The sequence below is a fragment of the Eschscholzia californica genome, unplaced genomic scaffold, assembly GCF_041429995.1.
Source record: "Eschscholzia californica isolate CP2 unplaced genomic scaffold, dmEscCali1.0.p SCAF_1, whole genome shotgun sequence".
Taxonomy (NCBI): Eukaryota; Viridiplantae; Streptophyta; class Magnoliopsida; order Ranunculales; family Papaveraceae; genus Eschscholzia; species Eschscholzia californica.
In genome coordinates, this window is record NW_028238198.1 from 15,354,199 (window position 1) to 15,375,614 (window position 21,416).

General features: G+C 36.8%; 2 protein-coding genes across 8 annotated transcripts; one reads left to right on the forward strand and one right to left on the reverse strand.

The window, feature by feature from the left end:
• The first annotated feature begins 3,849 nt into the window (after positions 1 to 3,849).
• SRF5 (STRUBBELIG-receptor family 5) lies at positions 3,850 to 15,571 on the forward strand. 7 transcript variants are annotated; one of them, XM_086646634.1, is made up of 17 exons: positions 5,864 to 6,028; positions 6,150 to 6,241; positions 7,956 to 8,088; positions 8,835 to 8,906; positions 9,002 to 9,067; positions 9,567 to 9,638; positions 9,728 to 9,799; positions 10,340 to 10,411; positions 10,488 to 10,553; positions 11,102 to 11,161; positions 11,412 to 11,701; positions 12,651 to 12,925; positions 13,485 to 13,756; positions 13,999 to 14,119; positions 14,285 to 14,421; positions 14,530 to 14,686; positions 15,298 to 15,571. In XM_086646634.1, exons 2-17 carry the CDS (start codon positions 6,157 to 6,159, stop codon positions 15,424 to 15,426), a joined length of 2,079 nt encoding a protein of 692 aa, XP_086502760.1. In that variant the 5' UTR covers positions 5,864 to 6,028; positions 6,150 to 6,156; the 3' UTR covers positions 15,427 to 15,571. The 7 variants fall into 7 exon arrangements, with proteins under 7 accessions (XP_086502788.1, XP_086502770.1, XP_086502750.1 ...); XM_086646662.1 differs by lacking the exons at positions 5,864 to 6,028; positions 6,150 to 6,241 and adding an exon at positions 3,850 to 4,529 and having other exon boundaries at positions 8,997 to 9,067; XM_086646644.1 differs by lacking the exons at positions 5,864 to 6,028; positions 6,150 to 6,241 and adding an exon at positions 3,850 to 4,529.
• Positions 15,572 to 16,307: 736 nt separating this feature from the next.
• Positions 16,308 to 19,420, reverse strand: ACOS5 (acyl-CoA synthetase 5). The gene is made up of 5 exons (XM_086646681.1): positions 18,416 to 19,420; positions 17,724 to 18,305; positions 17,248 to 17,592; positions 16,988 to 17,055; positions 16,308 to 16,709 (listed from the first exon to the last, which is right to left on the reverse strand). The coding sequence occupies exons 1-5, from the start codon at positions 18,848 to 18,850 to the stop codon at positions 16,442 to 16,444; spliced, it is 1,698 nt and encodes a 565-aa protein (XP_086502807.1). The 5' UTR covers positions 18,851 to 19,420; the 3' UTR covers positions 16,308 to 16,441.
• Between the last annotated feature and the right edge of the window lie 1,996 nt (positions 19,421 to 21,416).

Below are 21,416 nucleotides of genomic sequence, written 5' to 3' on the forward strand. Positions count from 1 at the left end.
GCTAAAGGTTTTTCCACGAATTTCGAGTCTTAAAGTTGTCTGTGCACTAGCCATGTGAGTATTAGATAGGTGAAGAGTAGACTATTCTAAGAGAACTTAATCGATCATTAGTGGAGACTTAACCCAGGTGAGATTCTGAGCCTTCCTTTTTGTTTCGAGTGATCTCTTCTGAGCTAATTCTGAGTAGAATGAAGAGCTACTCAACCTCGCAGTATTCCTTAGAACTCAGTTGATCTCTTGAGTTCAAATTTTACAACCACTAGGGATGTCATCAGGAATGCAAACCTTCTCTTGTAGTCTGAGAAACTTGAAAACAGTGTCAACTATAGGAAGATAGAAACTTCACCATTTAGATACCTGAGAATAAGGCATGAAGCAAAGTGAATAGAATTTTACCCAAGGAAGAATAATGTGAAGAAAGTATGTTATGTATTTTGAATTTTATTACCAGAGGTTTTATTCAAAAAAAAAAAAAAAAAAGAAGAAGAAAAAAAGAGTTTGTGTAGTTTGTTTGAGTGTTTATCCCTTGAAGTAGTTTTTGAAGATTTGAAGACGTCGAGTTCTCAGGAGTTCTAATCAGATCCTCATTAGTGTCTATCTACCTCTAGCAAGCATTGTTAGATAGTAGATCAGGTGAGAAGAGTTGGTTAGATTCCCCATCCCGTATTAGTGGTTGTTTCCTTCTTTGAGATCAGTCGTCCACAAAATTTATAGTCCGTCTTTTCATGTATTGAGTTTTCCTTCATATTCATACTAACACATAGAGTGAACCATTCTTGAGTGACTTTGATTTTTGAGTGTATGACCGTGAGGCAGTAGTCGAGGCGAAATGTATTGAGAAAGTAATCGAGGTCTTGTCTTTTCAGAACCGAAATGATACTCATATTGGCTGGTCACGTGCACTTCGAGTCTTGATTACTAGTGAAATGATTTTTAGCGTTTGTAGGGTTTGATTGACTTGGATTTCATTTCTATTAACTTTTGAAAATCTACCGGAGGAACATTTTTAGTCCACATCATATTTAGACCCTTTTGCATTTTTGATTTTTGAATTTTGTGGGTATATTCACTGCAAACCCTCACGAGACAAAACTCGTCCTCTTGGGTAACCTAGAGGTTTAACGGCTTGTTGCACGGGCTAAGTGCAATCGTGGGTCCCTACGAAAGTGGTGAAATGGGTTTAGTTTTATTTTTCTGTTTTGCTCGAGGACTAGCAAAATCTAAGTTTGGGGATGTTTGATGAGACATGGAAATGTCCCATCTGAGTCTCTTAATTTAGACGAGTTAGTCTCTCTAGAGCAGTTACTCTCACGAATTACTCTCTTTTATGTTCAGGTACCTTTTTACAGAGTTATGCGTGCAAAATGGATAAAGTCGGAAAGAATACAGACTAGGGGCATTTTGGTCATTTGTTGATTCTGACTTCTTAGATAATGTTGATGCTCGGATGAGAAGAGGGGTCCATGACGAGTCTGTGGGTGAAGACGGAAGTCGAATCAGAGTCCGGTTGTGCAAAATATTTAAGGTCAAAATTTGGGTCAAAGACAGTTGACCAGATCAAATAGAACACGTGGCGAAGATCTTTGTAGAGCATATGGTGTAATCTGACGGTCCATATTATTATCGGGATACTTTCTGGCATCGGTGGAAGGCGCTCGGGTTATTTTTCATCCCATGTTGGGTGTAATGCGGGCCATTATATTAACGTGGGACTCCATGATCTAACGGACGTAAATACGAACGTTTGAATCTGGCGGCTATCTCTTCGACGCACCATTGCTCCGAAAGTCCTGCGAGACACTGAAGTAGCCCATTTTCACTGCCATGTCAGCGCCAGCACATGAAAACCGATTGGACAGCTCACGTATCTCTTATTTCTCTCTTTCTTCAACTAGTTATTTTGATAACAACAGAGAGAGATTTTCTCTTCTCTCTCTCTAAAGCTATATGAAATAGAGAAAGAATTAGAGAGGAGTTAACCGAATCGAAACAGAAAGAGGATAATGATCGAGATCTTTATAGATTTGGCGAGTCGGTCTTACTTTTTTCTCTCGGATCCCAGAAACGGTTTTAGAGAGAGAGAGAAACAGAAGCTGGGATAAGATGGAATAAGTGAATTGAATTGATCTTTTGGGGGGTCTATATAAGAAGGAGGATTACAGAGAGAGGGGGACGATCGGTTTTAGAGAACGAAAACAGGGGAGGACACGGTTTTAAAAAGGAAGAACAGTAGAGAGAGAGAAAGAGAGAGAGAGAGAGAGAGACATAACCGAAGCTAAGGAATTCGAGTTTCTTGATTTTTGATTTTCCTTTTTGTTTCCTCTGCTTCTTAGTGAGAGAGAGACAGAGAGTTTGATAAAAGGAAGAGAGAGAATTAGAGAGAGACAGAGAGTTATTGTAGAGAGAGAGAGAAACAGATTCTCGGATTTAAGAAATTAATTTGATTTTTCTGAGTTTTGATTTCTCTTGTTGTTTTCTACTTCTTAGTGAGAGAGAGGGAGATTACAGAGAAAGAGAGGGAGAGATTACAGAAAGAGTGAGGAAGAAACAGAAAGAAAGTACTTTCAAGAAGACGAGAAAGTAATTTTCTCTCAGAGAAACCATTTCCGGGAAGACGAGAAAATCGTTTTCCCAGAGGGTGCGTTTGGCAAATTTCCGGGAAAAACAGAAGGAAATCAATTCCTTAGGCTCTGTTTGGTGGGAAAATCGCAGAAAAATTAAGTATCTTTCTTCTTTTTCTTATATTAATTCAAATATTTATCGTTTTTAGCATGAGTAGCTAAATCTTTTATATCTAGGGTTTTAGATGAAGTCATAATAATTATTTTCTCGATACATTTATTAAAGTTTTTACCATTTTAACGATAAAATCTTCCGGGTTTTTAGACCGTTCATGGACTAAAACCTGAGTTATATAAAGAACTCTCTAATTAGATCAAAATTAAATTGTCGTTAGAATTATTAGGAAGACGGATTCGAAAACCCTAGGTTCCCTTTTTCTTAATACCGACTTATTTCTTTATTTATTTTTTGAGTTTTATATTTTATTTTTGTTTTACCACCATCAAACCATTTTTAAATCTCAATAGTTTTAAGGTTAGAATTTAGTTTAACTTAGTCTCTGAGGAACGAACCGGTCTTACCGGAACTATTACTTGACGCCCGTATACTTGCGGGTGAAGACCTTTTAGGGTAACCTTTTAGGCCCATCATGTACCGAAAATCTCATGTCATAGTTCGGGATTTGCGCCACGCGTCTCTCTTTGCTTCACTAGTCAACTGCCTTTGACCCACATTTTGACCTGGTCTAGTTTTCTCACCCGAACCTCGATTTGACTCCCGTTTTCGTCCACGAGTTCATCTTGAACTGCAGTTTTCATTCGAGCACTAATGTTGATCAAAATTACCATAGTCAAGAAATGACCGAAATACTCCTAACACGTCTTTCTCTCAATTTTATCCGTTCTTCGCACTGAACTCCATAAAAGACACCTGGAAAGAGAAACACACAATTCATCAAAGTAACTGCTCGAAATAGACTAACTAACCCAAATTAAGAGATTCAAGTGAGACATTTTCATGACTCATCATCGTCGAATGTGCAGGAGAAAATATAATGAAATTTGGAGTTCATTTGGGTCCTATTAATAGGTTTTGGATAGGTGTGTGCAAAAGGATACATTAGTTGGCAATTGGGACGTTTGTGACTGCTCAGACAAAATGTGTGACGTTTGGGATATTATAAGTGTCGGCAGTGATTAAGGTAGTTAGATCTAAAGAAAAACCTCAGAAAAAACTTCGTTTGTCAGATCTGAGTGGTTCTTGGCCCTAAACTTTGTCACTGATTATAAGTGTCAGCAGTGATTAAGGTCCCTAAATAAATCAAACTTCGTCCATAGTTTAAACTTTAATATCTTATTTATCCGAAATCGGATTTGAGTAATTCTTGGCTCTAAAGTCAACAACTCGACGAGACAAACACAATGAAGAACTTCATATCTGAGTTTGACGATTCGGTCCGAGTTAAAATAAACTCTGATTCCAACAAAGATCGCATCCGCAAATGTCTCCGTAAGAGATACGATGAATCAATTAAGGAGGAATGGGTGCCACTATTTCTTGTGATAAGAGTGGTCAGGAGGAGCATGTTAGCTACTTATAATATTTGATAGAGTTATCTTATGTTCTCAAATATTCGTGGGACCTGCAATGCTTGCCTATCTGTACATGCAACTTGGATATACTTCCATTGAGAGTAGACAAATGTCGGGTTATCTTCTTCTTCTTCATGTAGTTCTCGCGTCATAGTTTATTTAAGTTAATTTTACCTATGGGATAAATATGGTTTGAAGTTAATTTTTTTTTTAATGGTAGGCGTGAATCAATGACGATTTTAAGCTTGACCTGTCAACTCCAACAAAGATTTCGGTTTTGTTCAGACTTGCCCATGATGTGTAGATGGTGGAGCATGTTACGCAGGATAACTAGATACCTTTCGAGAGATGATCGACTATTTTGAAGATAAAGAGGTAAAGATTTTACACGTAAATGTTTATATTTGGTATTTGGCACGTTTATTTCATGCTATTAATAACAAACAACACTTTTGTTATTCAAGTTACTTGGGACCCATATAGGTTCATAAGTTCTGGTTGTCTTCTCCCCGCCCCCCAACTTTTGTCTTCGGCAACTGTTTTGTCGTTTTTTATGACATCACAGACGTGTATCACCTAGAATGAGTGTTGAGGCAATTGGATTTTTTTAGAATATCCTGGGCATATATATGAGATCGGATATGTAGCAGAGGGGCAAATTAAAGTGAAGGATTATGGCCAGAGCACATTGGTATTAGTATAAGTGGACTCAACATCTTCTCGACGAGTAACATAGGTCGAAGCAGGTTGATTCAACGTGGGAATCTGAAGGTAAGTATTTGGAGTGGTTCAACCGAGTTTCACACCCAAAGATCTAAACCCCAACACATCGGAAGACGACCCAATCTGAAAGCTCCCCAAGGTTGTCTGCTTACTACATAAGAACACTTAAATTATCATCTCTTTGTTTGTGTTTATTTGTGATGAAAATATATGTCAATGAATTTTTAGAGAGATGTTGTTCGCAACTCCATGGCTACATTTAAGGCGGCTAACATGGATGTAGGACTTCAAATACTCAACCAAATCTTGAATGAGCAGCCTCTATCAAAGGCATCCCGAATGCCAGAGCAAGAAGGTCCTTTGAAGAGGAGGACAAAGACAAAAAGAACTCCCAAAAGAGCAATTCCAAATTTGCATTAATTCCAATAGTTTCGCCTACTTGACCTCATCCACCAAGAGCTCTAATGCACTGTGTGAGACATAACCTCTCAGTTCCCTAAAACATACATTAATGGGGCATCTTTACCAATGTGTGGTTTTTCTCTATTATAGGTTTAATCTTTACAATTTTGGTCTCAGTCATTGCGTGTATAGATTCCTAGCATGTGATATAGTTACACTTAGAGACATAAATTTCTCTTCAGTTTTGAATGCACACCTTCCACACGATCGATTGTGGTATTGCCTATATACATCACATGATTAGTCCACGACACACATGAAGTGTTCCCTAATCAACAACGCATTCTTCCAAAACACAAATAACATCAACGACATTACTCTTCGACCACATTATAACAAAATCTCCCAAGACACGATATAATCTGACATAATCTATCTTTTGTGTGAAGTGTGAACCACTCAATTCATCATTTTAAGATCCCTCTCGACTGCCACAAGATTGTAAGATGGACATCACCTCTTGCAAAAGACTCAAGGAGTAGTAGGGCAACGAAGATATATGTTCGTTGTCTTCTTGACTCTTTAGACATAAAAGATAAATACTATTTACGTTCGTTCTCCATTCACATAGCTTCACTAGTTTTGTGAGCCTTAAGACCTTAACTTGAGTTCCATTGAAACAAGTGTGATCACGAACGGATTGCATCACTTCCACTTCCCGGCAGTATTTTTATCCACGATGCATTTTGGTGAGTATCATCTAGCTTGTTTTAAGTGTCCTTCACCATGTCATTAACCATCTCCTATTCATTTTCGTGTCTCCCTCTTTCTTTGTCTCTATCACATCTCTTCTCTTCATCGCAAACGAAGGGATGAGATGAAAAAAAGTGAGATGGTGGTGGTTGAGATGGTAAAGAAGGTGAAGATCATGAAGAGGAGAGATCCAGAGAAAGAAGAAGAAGGTCAGTTACTCACTTTCATGCGTGTGAACTACACATGTGGAAACCAATGCATTATGTTAGTTAAAGGGTTTTTTTTTCCAAAACTAGACATTAAAATAGGGCATATACACATATCATTGGTAAAATGGGTATCCCTAAAATTGCCATCAAATAAAGAAGTTTTGGTTCTTTATATAAATAGACAGAAGTTTTAAATTTCGCTCCTTTTTTTGGGGGTTTGCTTTGCTCGAGAAAGATGTAAATGAATAGCCGATTGTCATGCCCTTTTGACTTCAATGGCGATCTCCAATCCCTCCAAATTTAACTGCGATCTTCCCTAATTTTAGTAACCCTATTATCAATTTTGCTTTCAACCCTAACCAACAACAAAAGTTTACCTAGTTTTTTCAACATTTGGAAGGAGGTTGGTTTTTTTTCTTCTCCTTCTTCCTCCTTCTCCTCATTCATGGTGGATTCTACTCATTTCTTCCCTTACTACTCTTTCGATTCATTATCATCACCTAAGAAGAACATCACTCTCAGTAATTTAGGGGTTGGTTTTACAAATAACCCTAAAAAGTCCTCTTTTGATTGATTTTCTTCTTCAAGATGATTAGGGTTCTTCTGTTCATGCTCTTTCTAGATATCTTCTTAATATCTATAAAAGGAAAAACCGATTCACCAGATGGTAATCTTCATTTTGTTTCCCCTATTTTCGTCTATTTATCTAGCTTCATTTTGTTTGAATCTTGATGAGATTGTTATTTTATTTTAATATACCACCTTTTTCATTCCCCCTCCCCCAAATAGGGCATTAGATATTGTGAAAAGGATGGTAATTTTAGGTATTATTCTTCAAATGTCTGCTTCATTTTGATTCAATTACGAAATGAAGGCATACTAATAATCTATCATGAATAGACATTAGAATAGGAGCTTGAGGTGGTAGGTAGCTTAATTTTGCTTCAAATCGATGTTTGAATTCGATACCTGTGATTACATTTGGGTATAGTTAAGTTATCAATCTGTTTAATTCCAGATTCTTTATATTCCTTGACCAATGATGTTATTAGTAGCAGTTCTGCCAAATACTTCCTAAATACCAAAAATAACTAGTTTCTTATTCTCTCAAGACTCCAAGTGAGCAACTAGGACACTCCAACTACTTATTTGGTTACTTCGTATTGACAACTATTGACAATAGTTCTTACTGAGAAATAGATCCACAAGTACCAAACACAGGCAAGGAACCAAGCATGTGTGTTCAGATCAAACAATCGGTTTTGCATCGGAAGCCTGGGCACTACTAATACTGATACCTGTTTTGAAATAATTTTATTTACACTAAACCACCAATGTTCTGGCTAAATCTCACCAATAGAGTAACCTTTAATATGGTATAGCTATCTCTGAGTAAGGGTCTTAAGCGAAGGAGAGATACACCCTCTTTGTAATTTCACTTTGGAACTACGATTTGAATAGGTAACGTTCTTTCTTTCAGAAACGATTCCCATAACATAGTTTTGTAAGAAACCGAGAAATCAAATGGTTCGGTTATGAATGAGATTTGCATTATTTCTCTTGAAGTTTCTTAAGTGGAACTGGATTTTGCCCAACTAATCAGCTAATGGTATCACAAAATGCGAACATGAATTAAGATATTCTTACCTTGCACTTCTCTTTTTTGCTTCAAGACTTTGATGTTTTAGCATTCTATTGGTAATTTGTTTTGCAGTTTCTGCCCTCACAGTGATGTATGCAAGCTTAAATTCTCCTTCACAGTTGAGTGGTTGGAAATCAAGTGGAGGCGACCCCTGTGGTGATTCTTGGCAAGGAATTACGTGTTCAGGCTCATCTGTAACAGAAATGTAGAGATCTCCTTGTTAATTCCTGGTTTCTGTTGTGGTTAAATCATCTTGGCATTATGGTTGTCAGTTTGAGAGGCCCACAGGGCGTAAGTCTCCTAAAAAGTAGCTTATAGGGAAAGGGTTGCCTACAACTTATACACTTCAGAAACACAAAATTCCCACGGGATGAGATATTCCAAGTTCCAAAGCTCCCCTCACTGCCAATATTGAAGCCACTTGACACCCCTCTCCATGTAGGGATGGAATTAACATGCCCAACAGGGTAACATACCCGATCCATCCCTGGCAACGCTTGCTGTATCTCCATGTTAGAGGCCCCTTGGGTCGTAATCTCCTTCAAAACTTGATTGAAGGGAAAGGGTCACCCAAGTCTTATGTTACCATGTTAGAGGCCCCTTGGGCCGTAATCTCCTTCAAAACTGGATTGAAGGGAAAGGGTAACCCAAGGCTGATGCACTATGCATATGCAGCATTCTCCGGCAGTGTCGGATAATTTCTTTTAATTTTTTTTTTGAGATTTGTTAAATCAGAATTGGAAGTTGGAATAAGTGCCACTAGGTATGCCCGGGAACTATCAAGAATAGAAAGTAACTCAAGTTTAAATTCTGGATTGCAACCAACATTTTGACAGCCCTAACTGCATCTGTAGAAACATGATTATGACTGTAGCAGATTAAGATTCAAGCGTACCTATTCTATTTAAAAGAATAACTGGACTGAACATTTTTCTGTTAATTTCTTTTCAGAAGACTATCTGGTCTAGGACTGACAGGATCAATGGGATACCAACTATCAAGCTTGACATCAGTAACTTACTTGTGAGACCTAGCCTTTGAAAAGTTTATTCTTGTGCTTAACATTTTGTACTGAATGGGTTCAATTAAAGGATGTGCATTTATTTGTCATAGTACAGTGATATGAGCAAGAACCACCTTAAGGGTGACATACCTTATCAACTTCCTCCAAATGCAGCTCGCATGTAAGTACACCAACCCGTTTTCATTACTTTTATTCACTCTCATTACATTGTATATAATAAAAAAATATAATAACCTTGGTAGTGTTAAAGGTAATTTATTTTCTTGATAAGAATGTAATGTAGCTATTATCTGGGGATTCATTTACCCTATAGGTTAGAGTGCAATGACTTTTAATTGATTTGTATATCATTTTAGAAGAGGTTCACTCACTAAAAGGTCAAGAACAAGTAGCTAAAATATCTTCGAAGTTTTCGAGCACATACGACGGTTTGGTATAACAGAAAGGATTTGAAAGTTTTAGTTTCATTACAGTTATTAAATTTCTATGACTGTCTTTTCTATAACACGGTCAGGATATGCCTAACTACCTGTATGATTGTAATCCTTCTATTCGTCCTTTTGATATATGTGCTCATTTCTATGCTTGATTAGAGCAAAAAGATAATATGTTCTTTCTTTCTCGACTTAATACTGTCATACTCTGAGCTTGATATGCAGAGATCTTTCTGGAAATGGCTTTACTGGTGGTGTACCTTATTCAATTTCTCAAATGTCCGATCTCAAGCATTTGTAAGCAGTGTTTCACAATCAAAATTGATTATATTATTACTTTGTCTGTTCAATTATTCATTTACCAATGAATTTGTGGACGAGTGCAGGAGTCTTGGTCATAATCAACTTAATGGTCAATTAAGCGACATGTTTGGAAACCTTCATAAGATAAATTATATGTAAGTATTCTTTGTGCTTGTACGACTGCATCTTTATAATGCTTAGCCTCGTTCATGTAATCACAACAACTATTTATGCCACTGTTTATTATTATTATTAGTATTATTCTTAATATTTTATTATCGTTATTATTATTGTTATTTGTTAAATTAACTTTTTATCTGCTCATCACATGAAGTTGGTAGCTAGCCTACCTCTAGATATCCTCTGAAAAAGTATTTTACGTATTTGATTAGCCACGGAATGAGTTGGAAGTTTGTATCTTCATATGGTTGTCCAAAAATACTTTTAGAAAAATGATAGAGAACAAGAAAACCCAGACATACTCTAGACATACATCCTATGTGGCTTGCTGTGATTCGTGTTTTTGATGATTCTAATTCACTAGACAACTAATTACAGCAAGCCACATAGGACGTATCTCTGGGGTATGTCTGGATTTTCTTGTACTCTATCATTTCTCATACTTTTAATAACACAGACCTAATGCGAGTTTTATTTGAGACAAGATGTGTTTATTGATTAGTTATGGAATACAGGGATCTCTCTTTCAACACCCTTTCAGGTGACCTGCCCCAAAGTTTTGGATCTCTCAAAAGTCTCAAAGAATTGTAAGAGACAAGTTCAACTGTCAATCACCTGAATCTTCTGCATCTAAATTCTAACATTGTATTCTTCGATGGACAGGCATTTGGAAAACAATCAGTTTACAGGTCCAATAAACGTCCTTGCGAAACTGCAACTCAATGATCTGTAAGTGTACTATAGATTTATCTTTCAAGAACTAATTCAGATGGATACTTTCTATTTCTTTTTTCTTTTTTGGCAAAATTCATGAATAGGTACTCGATTCTTATTCCGCTGATCCTTATAGAATACTATAGTGTACTTATATTAAGCCAAAACCTCAAATTGAGACTTTTTACTTACTAGTTTGGAACTAATCTTTCAATTTGCATTTTAGAGATGCATGATTTTGCTTTCCCGTCTTATTTCCATGTTTAGCTCCAAATTATACTGTTCAAGATAACATCTGTTCTAAGTTTAGTCCATGATGAAGGTCTTCTCAAACAGCTATAGTGCTTTGATATATGTAGAGAATGAGACTACACAGGTCAACTGATTCGGTGTTGATTGACAACCTATAATCTAAACCAGAAATATCATATATTGATCATGCATTCATGCTATATTTTATATTTAATCTACTTCGATATTAATGTTTACTTTGTTTTGGTGATCTTCTGAAGTTTTTGATGAAAAGTCTATCAAACTTCAATTATATTTGTTTTTTTGAACAGGCATGTTGAAAATAACAAGTTTAGTGGTTCAGTCCCTCACGAGTTGAAGAGTGTAATTGAGTAAGTATGCTATTCAAATTTCTGTCTTAAATTTGATTAGATGAGTTTGAAGTGCTTTCTGATGATGAACTCCACCTAGAAGTTCATTAAACCTTGCTACTTTCATCTCTTCTTCCTTGAAGGGGCTTTCGCTTGAGAGCCTTTGATTTCGATGAGTGGCATTAGAACAGAGTTTACCTTAATAGCAGGAAAAACACTCGTATATGGAGACCTGATGCTGGATTAATCAGAAAATTTTCTATTTGTCAAGGACTGGAGGAAATTCTTGGCAAACTGGGTCTGGTGGTGGCCATGGCAATGGAAACTCTGGAGGTGGAAGTACGTCCGGTATAAGTGGAGTAGCCATTGCAGGAATAGTTGTAGGTGTATTGTTGGCGCTTGTTCTTGTACTTGCTTTATTCTCACGAAAATCTTCTCGAAGAGCTTCTGCTTCACATTTTCTTGATGAAGAGAAACTTAGCCAGCGGAGGCACTTCAGCCCTCTGGTATCCAGTGAACTGACACACGACCCTCCGCTTGGCTTAACGACTGATTTCAAAGGTAACACTAGTACTAATCCTCATACCTGCTTTCTCTTGAGCCAATGCCTAGTACTTTGGAAACTTCCATATTCTAACGATACGTACTTTTACCTCGTTGAAATGAAGATTCAATGCACAGAAAGATATGGAATCTTACTGTCAATAATGGAACTTCCATAACCTACTGAACCTGGTATTATAAATGTTTGTTACTTCCAAGATAATGTATCTCTGTTGGAGTATATAACTTTGTGCTGAATTAAATAGTAATCACATAAGAAAGATATTTTGTTAAGAGTAATTCTGTTGATTCAACAAATTTACAACAGGTATACAATAATTAAAACCGAAGTGTAAAACTTTTGTAATATTGTTATATGAATATTTTTTTTGTGTTGGTAATGCCATATCTTACATAAGAACTGCGTATAGTTTCTTTCGCTTTGAGCTATGTAACATGGATGCTTTAAATGTTTCGTATCTGACACCAGTACGGTAAGTGGAGAAACTCCAGAAAGGGGAAATAGCCGTACACCCGTATTTTTGTCTTAGTTATTATGTTGCTTATTTTTTCCTCTAACTATTTTATACTTTTGGATCAACAATTCGTACGATCTAAAGTCTTAATAATAGACATTAACATAGAGCGGTAACTTATGGCCGTAACACGTTTTTGTTTCATACAAAACTCACATTAACCCATTAAAGTGACTGTTAGTTTCCAACATAGCAAAAAATTACTAATAAGATGTATGAATATAGTGTAGGTTTTGAATCACCTGGGTTGACTTTTTCTTCTTCTGATGACTGAGAGACCGACTTTATTTTGTTGCCACACTAAGCTTTTTATCTACTTCTTTACCATTACTAATATAAATGTTACAACTTGGTTCATTTACGTTCTAGCCTATTATTGTGTTATTAGTTTGTACTTTGTAACAATGTCTGACTTATAACATCGATATCAGACTACAGCCATCCAATTCCTCTACCCACTCCAGCGCGGAAGTCATTTGAGTCATCTTCTTCGATGCAATCATCTGCTTCAATAGGTCTTAAGCCTCCACCATTTAACGACAATGAGTACGGAAACCGGGTCAATATAAAGAAGAGTGCTTCTGTTCGGGCAATTGTTTATTCCTTGTCGGATTTGCAATCTGCCACTGGTAACTTTGCTAGTGGTCGCCTTGTTGGTGAGGGAACCATTGGGCGTGTTTACAGGGCCAAATATGCAGATGGCAGGGTATGAATTTCTATTGATCTTGGTTATACTTGCCTAGTTTATTGGATATGCTACTAATTCATGAAAATTACTTTCTTTTGTGTCTGTTTTGCTGAAATTCAAGTTTATCTGAAAACTTTCACGATCTTCCAGACCTTTATCATATAAAAATGATATATATATATATATATATATATATATATATATATATATATATATTTGAGCATGTAAGGCTCTATAAAAAAAGGCTGAAAGAATGACTTATAGATGTTTTAAACCTAGCATTACAAAGTGATATTTCTGATTAGTAGATTCGGTTTACTTTTCCTTCTTTTCATAAAGGATTCTTCCACTCTTCATAAATTGGAAGCTTTATATGAGAAGTTTTATGCAGCGAAAAAAGCCTGCCACCCTTTTATGTTTGCACTTGTAAGAAACTAGTAATACACAATTTTTGTGGGCAATCAACACAAGAACTAGAACGAGCAAAGACATATTTACTCACTCAATTCTACTTGTGCTCGTTGTCACAGCTTCATAAGTTAAAAAAGAGTTTCACAGTGACCCCTTTATTTGTCAGGTTCTAGCTGTGAAAAAGATAGACTCCGAGCTCCTTTCACGCACGGTCCCTGAAGAATTCACAGAAATGGTTATGAATATCTCAAAATTGCGCCATCCGAACATTGCTGAGCTTCTTGGTTATTGTTCGGAGCAGGGCCATAACATGTTAATTTATGAATACTTTAGGAATGGGTCACTTCATGAGTTTCTACACCTTTCTGATGACTATGGTAAGCCGCTGACATGGAACACTCGAATCCGTATCGCTCTAGGCACAGCTCGAGCAGTTGAGTAAGTAGATTTGTCCCTTAAGAACTTTAACCAAATCTCTTATTCGTCGTGTTCAAAAGAGAGCTGGTCAATTTAGTTCTTTTTATTTTTAATTTAATTTTTCACATTATCAATAAATGGTTTATCCCAAATTAAATCAACATCTTTATAGTTTAAGAACTCTATAATGACTAGTATACGTTGATTGGATCGATGGATCGTGCAAGTCATATCCTTAAGATTCAACAAATCTGATTTTTCAGGTACCTCCATGAGATTTGCTCACCTTCTAGTGTTCACAAGAACATCAAATCGGGCAATATCTTGCTTGATGCAGAACTCAATCCCCGTCTCTCAGACTGCGGTCTTGGGACTTTTCACCAGGTTTCTATTTCCTAATTTAAATAACAATCTCATGATTCATTTATTCAAGTTAGAAATGGTCTTATCTTTCCGGAGATCTTCATTGTTTAGAATACCACTTACTGAAACCAATTCTTGCACTTTTAAATAAGGAAACAATGATTACAGTTAACATTTATTTGTCAGCGTACGAGCCAAAATCTAGGAGTTGGTTATAATGCTCCAGAATGCACCAAGCCATCAGCTTATACGATGAAGAGTGATGTCTATAGTTTTGGTGTTGTTATGCTGGAACTTTTAACGGGCAGGATGCCTTTTGACAGGTACATTATGAAAGCTTCAAATTACTATATACTAGATTTTGTCACATGTGATTCAATGAGTTGCAGTTCCATTTATATTTTGATGGTTTTTGGTGTTTTTTTCTAAAGTAAAAAACCGAGATCAGAACAGTCTTTAGTTCGATGGGCGACACCACAACTTCATGATATTGATGCATTAGCAAAGATGGCGGATCCTGCTCTACATGGGCTATACCCTCCTAAGTCACTTTCTCGGTTTGCTGACGTCATCGCTCTGTGTGTCCAGGTGAAATGCTCAGCATCTTAGATTCTATTTAAACTTTCACCTTGCATTTTATGAAGTTTACAACTTCATTGATTCAATCGTGTGATTACAACTTACACGGGGTATGGTATTTATGCATAGTGTTTCATAACACATGAAATACTAAACATCTATCCTTACCGGAGATGGAGCCGAGAGAGGTGAGAGGCCGTAACAATGTAGGTGGTGGTGTCGATGGTTGTGATGATGTTGATCTCCTTACTAGTTGTAGTCGGTTAGCGGAGCTTTATGGAGATAGAAACTGATGAAATTAGGACTCCTTGTCATCGCCGAAATAGGATCGAGGGAGTCTTTACCTTCCAGGACTGTCTCTCTCCCACCTTTCATATGTTCTTGTTATTAAGTGTATCAGTTTCATCAACATATAGTCAATGAATTTACCATTCCTGAACGAAGTCCAAATCGATTCGCCTACTCTTGCCTTGGTTGAATTTTCCTTTGAACTTGTGATCGGCTGCTCTGAGCTAGATAATAATGTATAAGTGCTATTAGACGTCTTGCAAATAGACCGAAATCTTAAGTAGCATAGTAAGCGTCTTTTGGTCTGATTTGAAGTGTTTTTGTTTATACAGACGGAGTCAGAATTCCGACCACCTATGTCAGAGGTGGTGCAGGCACTTGTTAGGTTGGTGCAGCGATCAACTTTGAGCAATAATGCTTCTCGAAGGCAACAAGATGACTCGGACACAGATCATTATTAAGGAGGAAACATATGAATATCTAGTTTGTTGTGTATGTACTTGTAAAAATCACGAGGAATTTTTTTGTTAATTTTCCTTTCTCCATCTTTATCACTGTTTATGTTAAAACAAATACTTCTAATGATTTAAAGTTCAGAATTACCAAGTTTAGTGTTCATAACAAAGAAAAATTGAAAGCACTCGAGGTTACTCTTCACCAGGGCGTTCGTGTATCGCTTTTTTCAGGTAGATTGCGACTCCGCCTACATCATAAGCTTGGGCCAGGTATTGCCTTTTATATGCGTCAGCATACACATAACGCAGCGGAGTACAAACAGAACTTTATGCTTTATATCTGTTAAAATCAAAATATAATAATATCACAAGATTATTGTATGCCTTCTTTACTTATACATAATAAGGACTAGAGATTTCGGTTACTTACTTGAGGCTGATCGGATGCCTTTTTGATGTAACTTTAATATGAGCACATCGATCGTTGACTTTCATCCTTGAATGTGACTCAAAACACTGAAAGAATACGACTAAATCTCCATAGATGGTTTGACTGATGTGATAGTCACCAACTCACCATCCACTGGTGAAACTACATGAAGAAGACCACCCCAGCATATAGCTTGGGATGGGATTGGTGGTAAAATTGAGCTATAAGTCCTATTCCAAACTCAAAAAGAGTTCTACTTCTAGTGGTTCTCGTGCTACCCTAGCGCGTAAGAGATAACGTGTCTGAAAACATAAAAATAAGAAAAATTAAAGTTTGCATATAAATACGCCTCTCAATTACGAAGCAAGTGTTATGACGTCTTTACATACATCATTTTTGTTCCTTTCGTGTAGAAATATGCTGCTTGAAAGAAACTAAAAGTAAAGAAGATAAGGAAGAGGGTAAAAGAAAGTTTTATTGTTTAACTGAAACTAAAAACAAGTAAAATTAAGCTCCTCATGGAGCATTAACATTGTGTGACTAATGGATGGAGATCTTGAAGAAGAGCCATTAATCCAGCTCCCAAATTCACTAAGTTTGCTCATGTTGGGATGGTGACGAACGGACATTGTTGTTGTCGTTAATAATGTTATTTTGAAGCTTGTCTTTGAGAAACCTTCTCATAATCTTGCCAGAGGGAGATTTAGGAATGGAATCTACAAAATGAAGGACTCTGACTCTCTTGTAGGTGGCCACATTGGAGGCTACATATTCCATCACCTCCTCTTCGCTTTCTTTTGCATCTTTGTTCATCACTACACATGCTGCTGGTATTTCTCCTGCCTCTTCATCCGCCAATCTGCATTAATCATTCTATCCTTTAATCCTTAATTATATGTGTTCGTACTTTAAGAAAGGTTATTTTTTCCGGCATAGTTTGATTCAGAAGATAATGTAGCATCTTCGGAACACTACATACTCTCATTGACGACGTTTCTTTTTTGGAAAATCCCAATTGCCAAAGGTGTAAATTGCGTCATCAATGCATTGAGTAAGACTCTGAGTAAACTTTAAGTGACTGAAACACTCATCTAGTACTTATTCTATATATAGAAACTTATCATGTATGTTACTTACGGAACGACAGCAGCATCTTCAACTGAAGGATGAGAAAGAAGTATCGACTCCAACTCTGCCGGAGCTACCTATATATATTTTGAATTTTAAGCTTAATTATGTATATATATTATTTATTAATGAAAAACCAAGAATAATAAGAAAAACATCCTATTAGTTGAAGTGGTTACCAACTTGCTTTCCACCCTTTAGATCTTGGGTTCGAGACACGGACAATATTACCTTTCTAACAAGAAAATAAGAAAAAATATCCTACTTACTTGAAAACCTTTGTACTTGATCATTTCCTTAATGCGATCGACTATGAAGACATCTCCATCGTCATCTATATAACCAATGTCTCCAGTGTGGAGCCACCCTTTAGCGTCTATGGTGCGTTTAGTCTCCTCGACATTTTTATAATAACCTTGCATAACACATTGGCTTCTAACACAGACCTCACCATGGGTGTTCTTAGGGAGAGATATACCAGTTGTAGGATCGATGAATTTCATCTCCAAGTTAGGAAGGATGAACCCAACTGAGTTTCTCTTTGCAGCTACTTGTCCTTTTGTTGGATCTCCATGAGTCAGAGTTATGCAGCTATGCTCTGTCAATCCATATGCCTTGTGTATGTACATTCCAAACTTACTTATTATATGTACTTCACTTTACCTATATATATATGTGTGTGTGTGTGTGTGTGTGTGTGTGTATTGAGATATTTCTGCTAGGTAGAGACATAAAATAGACTTACCTCTTGGACTTGCACATTAGGGAACTTATCCTCAAAGGAAGCAAGGAGTTCAGGTGCAAGAGGAGCAGCAGCTGTCATGACTGCCTTGAGCTTTAGTTTGGTGAGATCAAATTCTTTCACTACTGGGTTCTTAACTAACTCTAATATGATGGGTGGGACGATAGGAGCGAATGTCACTTCGTGAGTGATCAATGCATTCATAAATGTCCTCAACCCGAACCTCCCCATTACCACTACTTTACCTTTGTTCCGAAGTGTGGCACAACATATACCCGTGATCCCGTATATATGGAAAAATGGCATTAGGCCTAGTGTTACAAATTGTCCCACCATATCACTACTCACACTGAAGAGTGATGAACTCAGGTTGGCAATTAGGTTCCTATGGGTCAGCATAACTCCCTTTGATCCTCCTGTGGTGCCCGAAGAAAACGGGAGGGCACATAGATCTGATTGTTCGATTCTTTCGAATGTAGTTTTGGTGCCAGGGCGGTTTGCTGCCTCGAGTAAATCGTCCCACCATATTGCGCTTTCAACTCGTTCTTCACCAATAACTATCACTGGCGGTCCGAGACCCTTCACCTGTAATAGGCTATTTCGTTAGACGTTATAGACTTATATATCGATCTAAATAAGCAACCACCTTAGTATTTAGTACTGTATGAGTTAGGAGCATTAAAAGAATAGATCACCTTTTCGTAGATGGACCCATTAGTTACAATAATCTTAGCTTCTGAATCTTCGACTTGTTTCCTAATCTCAGACTCATGATACAGAGGATTTGAACCGGAGAAAACACCACCAGCAGACATAATACCAAGAGCGACAATGATGTACTCAGCGGTGTTGGGAAGAACAACCACAACAACTCCTCCCTTCCTAAGGCCAAGAGATCTCAAGGCGTTGGCGAACCTATGAGTGTCTCTGATAACTTGACCATATGTATATTCCTTACCGGTTATAGTCTCAACAACTGCTACTTTATCAGCATATAACTCAGCTTCATGAAGCACAAACTGTGGGAGTGTCATGTTATCAGGCACTTTCACAGGCGGATACTTACTTCGGAATACATATTGTTCTTCTTCATCTTCCTCCTCCATGATTTCTTTTGCAACATTTGCCATGAGAAGAATTAGTTGTTTTGATGAAGATTGATTTGTGGGGAAGGAAGAGATGATGGGTTCAATATATAGGAGACTTGGAAGTAATTTAGTAATATGAATATTGGCATCATGATGTGTGAATGAATGAGAAGTTCAAGTATAGGGATGGATGGTGAGAAGAGCATGAGTAGAGATTATAGGTAGAAGTTGGTTCAGTCATGATTCAAACAAGTTTGAAGATATGAGTGTTCGCTCACCTATCATAGTCTCATGCATTACTTCTCTTTAAATTTGAAACAAAATTTTCTTTTTTACTTTCTTATTCGATCCTTTTTAGCATGAATTTAAGAAGAAATGATCTTGATTGCTTTCGAATTTCCAAAGAGACTCTAATAATACTGATTCGATAGACTTAAATTTCGTAGAAACCTTAAAATAGACAATGTTCGATCGGTTACTACTCATTTAACAGTTAAAAATATATGTATTTACTGTTAGAATGTAAAACTAATGAAAGAGATGGCTTAGTTTATTCTCTACTAACGAATCGACAACTGCTCTCCTAGGAAAAACAATGTGAATCAACTCTACTATTTGGTTTTAATTGATTCAAATAAAAAAGAATGAGAACGTGAGACACACGTACGGAGTGTTTAAAATTGCAGCTTGAAGATGTGATTATTGATGCATTTTTGCATTCGCTCCAACTTCTCCTCTCCTAACCGGACCAAACAATTTCAATGGTCATGATTAACTAGATTAAATATTATCAAATCGATAATACTGTTCATGGCCTTCCGACCGAGTATATTTGTCTTACTAAACTACTTTGTTGCTTTCGACTTAGATATATCATAAGGATGAAATATGCTCATACTTCTGATGATGGATTTCTATCCCCACCAAGTATCGATCCTGTGATCTGGATTCAGAATGGATGCACTAGACACCAATGTGCATCTTTTACACGAACTTTCACGAAGGCGATGTTTTTTTTTTGTTGCAAAGGCGAAAGCGATGTTGGTAATCACTTATATATGGTCCTCAAACATAAAATAAATGATTTAAACGAAAGTATAAAAACTTGTCTTAGAATACAAAATTCTTAACTTCGAATGTGTTTTTTTTTTTGGAAAGTGACTGCGAAAGTCATTACAACGACATTGATACATCAATAAGATGTGATAAGCACGATAATTGTCAAATTTAAATTATAACAGAAGCGAGCCTAAAGCCCAAGGCCTAAAGCCAACTGAAACTACGAGCCTATTTTTTAACTAAATTAATTTATTTATACTTTTAATGACTCAATAAACCATGAATCCCACATCTTCTAGAAATCGAACCTGGGATCCGGAGGGTTTTAGAGTATGTCTATCAACATCCAATTACTTGTTTTCACATGTACTAAGGGTTTTTGGGCTTAAACCCCTATTGTTGCTATAGAGCTTTGAGACTCGCATCAGAATTTATTCATATTTCTTGTTCGAACTCATCTCCCGGAGAAGAAAAATGAAGCCGGTAGTGGGGATGGTAGTCTCAGACAAGATGCAGAAGTCAGTTGTGGTGGCTGTGGATCATCTCTTCCATCACAAATTATACAATCGTTATATCAAAAGAACTAGCAAATTCATGGCTCATGATGAGAAAGATGAATGCAACATCGGCGACCGGGTAACTAACCTCCTTTCTCACTTTTTGCCCTAAATGAATCATGCATCTACCCATCCATGCTAATCTACTAATATTTGATTTGTTTTTTGTGGTAATCTTGAAGAACAAACAAGAATAACTATTTGCTTCTTTGCCCTTTCTCTATTATGTGTTTTTATTTTGTGTTTGATTATTAAGGTTTTAAATTAAACACTATGGAGTCTCTTTTACAGGTTAGGTTGGATCCTTCTAGGCCATTGAGCAAAAGAAAGCATTGGGTTGTTGCAGAAATTCTCAAAAAAGCAAGAATTTATGTTCCACCATCAGCACAATCTTCTGCCTCTTCAAGCATCAAGAATGAAGCAGTTGCTGCTTCTCCATCCACCACTTAAGGTGGTGTGTGCACAGTGCACTAACTAATTATGTGATTCCTTTCCTAGATTCAAATTTATGTTTTGAAACTTATCATGTGAAATTGTGATTATTGAATGAATGATGAATCTATTCCTCTCTGGTTCAAGAGTTTATGTTTCTTGAAAGTTGGAAGAACTCTTGTCAATGTTTAACACCCAAATACCAAAATTGATTGAGGAAATTCATTTGGGCTATGCCCCTCTTAATAACTTCAGTTCTGTAATGCTGGTATAGATAATTTATTTTTTGGAAACGAAATTTAGGTCGCATTTAGGGGTTGTTCCGTAGTTGGTTGGTACTAGGTCAAACACTCATCTTATTTATGTGATATCAAGATTAAGCTTTCCAAATTCCAAGTTCTAAAGTTTTATGATGTTTTATGTTAGCTGTTTTGTTCAAGTTCGCGAGGTGATTTCAGAAGTTCCTTGTCATTGGAAAGAATCTTCAAACTACTTGAGTTTGATAGCTCATTTGAAGCATGATTGATTTCGTGGAGCCATGGCATGTCTAACTTCCGTTT

What these genes read in the sequence shown, in the direction of transcription:
- SRF5 (XM_086646624.1), top strand. Translation starts at nt 6,157, where the DNA reads ATGAAAAAAAGTGAGATGGTGGTGGTTGAGATGGTAAAGAAGGTGAAG. An exon ending in TTGACATCAGTAACTTACTT is followed by an intron (nt 8,907 to 9,001) that starts GTGAGACCTAGC and finishes GTCATAGTACAG; the next exon opens with TGATATGAGCAAGAACCACC. An exon ending in CTCAAAAGTCTCAAAGAATT is followed by an intron (nt 10,412 to 10,487) that starts GTAAGAGACAAG and finishes TTCGATGGACAG; the next exon opens with GCATTTGGAAAACAATCAGT.
- ACOS5 (XM_086646681.1), bottom strand. Translation starts at nt 18,850, where the DNA reads ATGGCAAATGTTGCAAAAGAAATCATGGAGGAGGAAGATGAAGAAGAA. An exon ending in ATGGGTCCATCTACGAAAAG is followed by an intron (nt 18,306 to 18,415) that starts GTGATCTATTCT and finishes AGCCTATTACAG; the next exon opens with GTGAAGGGTCTCGGACCGCC. An exon ending in CTAATGTGCAAGTCCAAGAG is followed by an intron (nt 17,593 to 17,723) that starts GTAAGTCTATTT and finishes TACATACACAAG; the next exon opens with GCATATGGATTGACAGAGCA.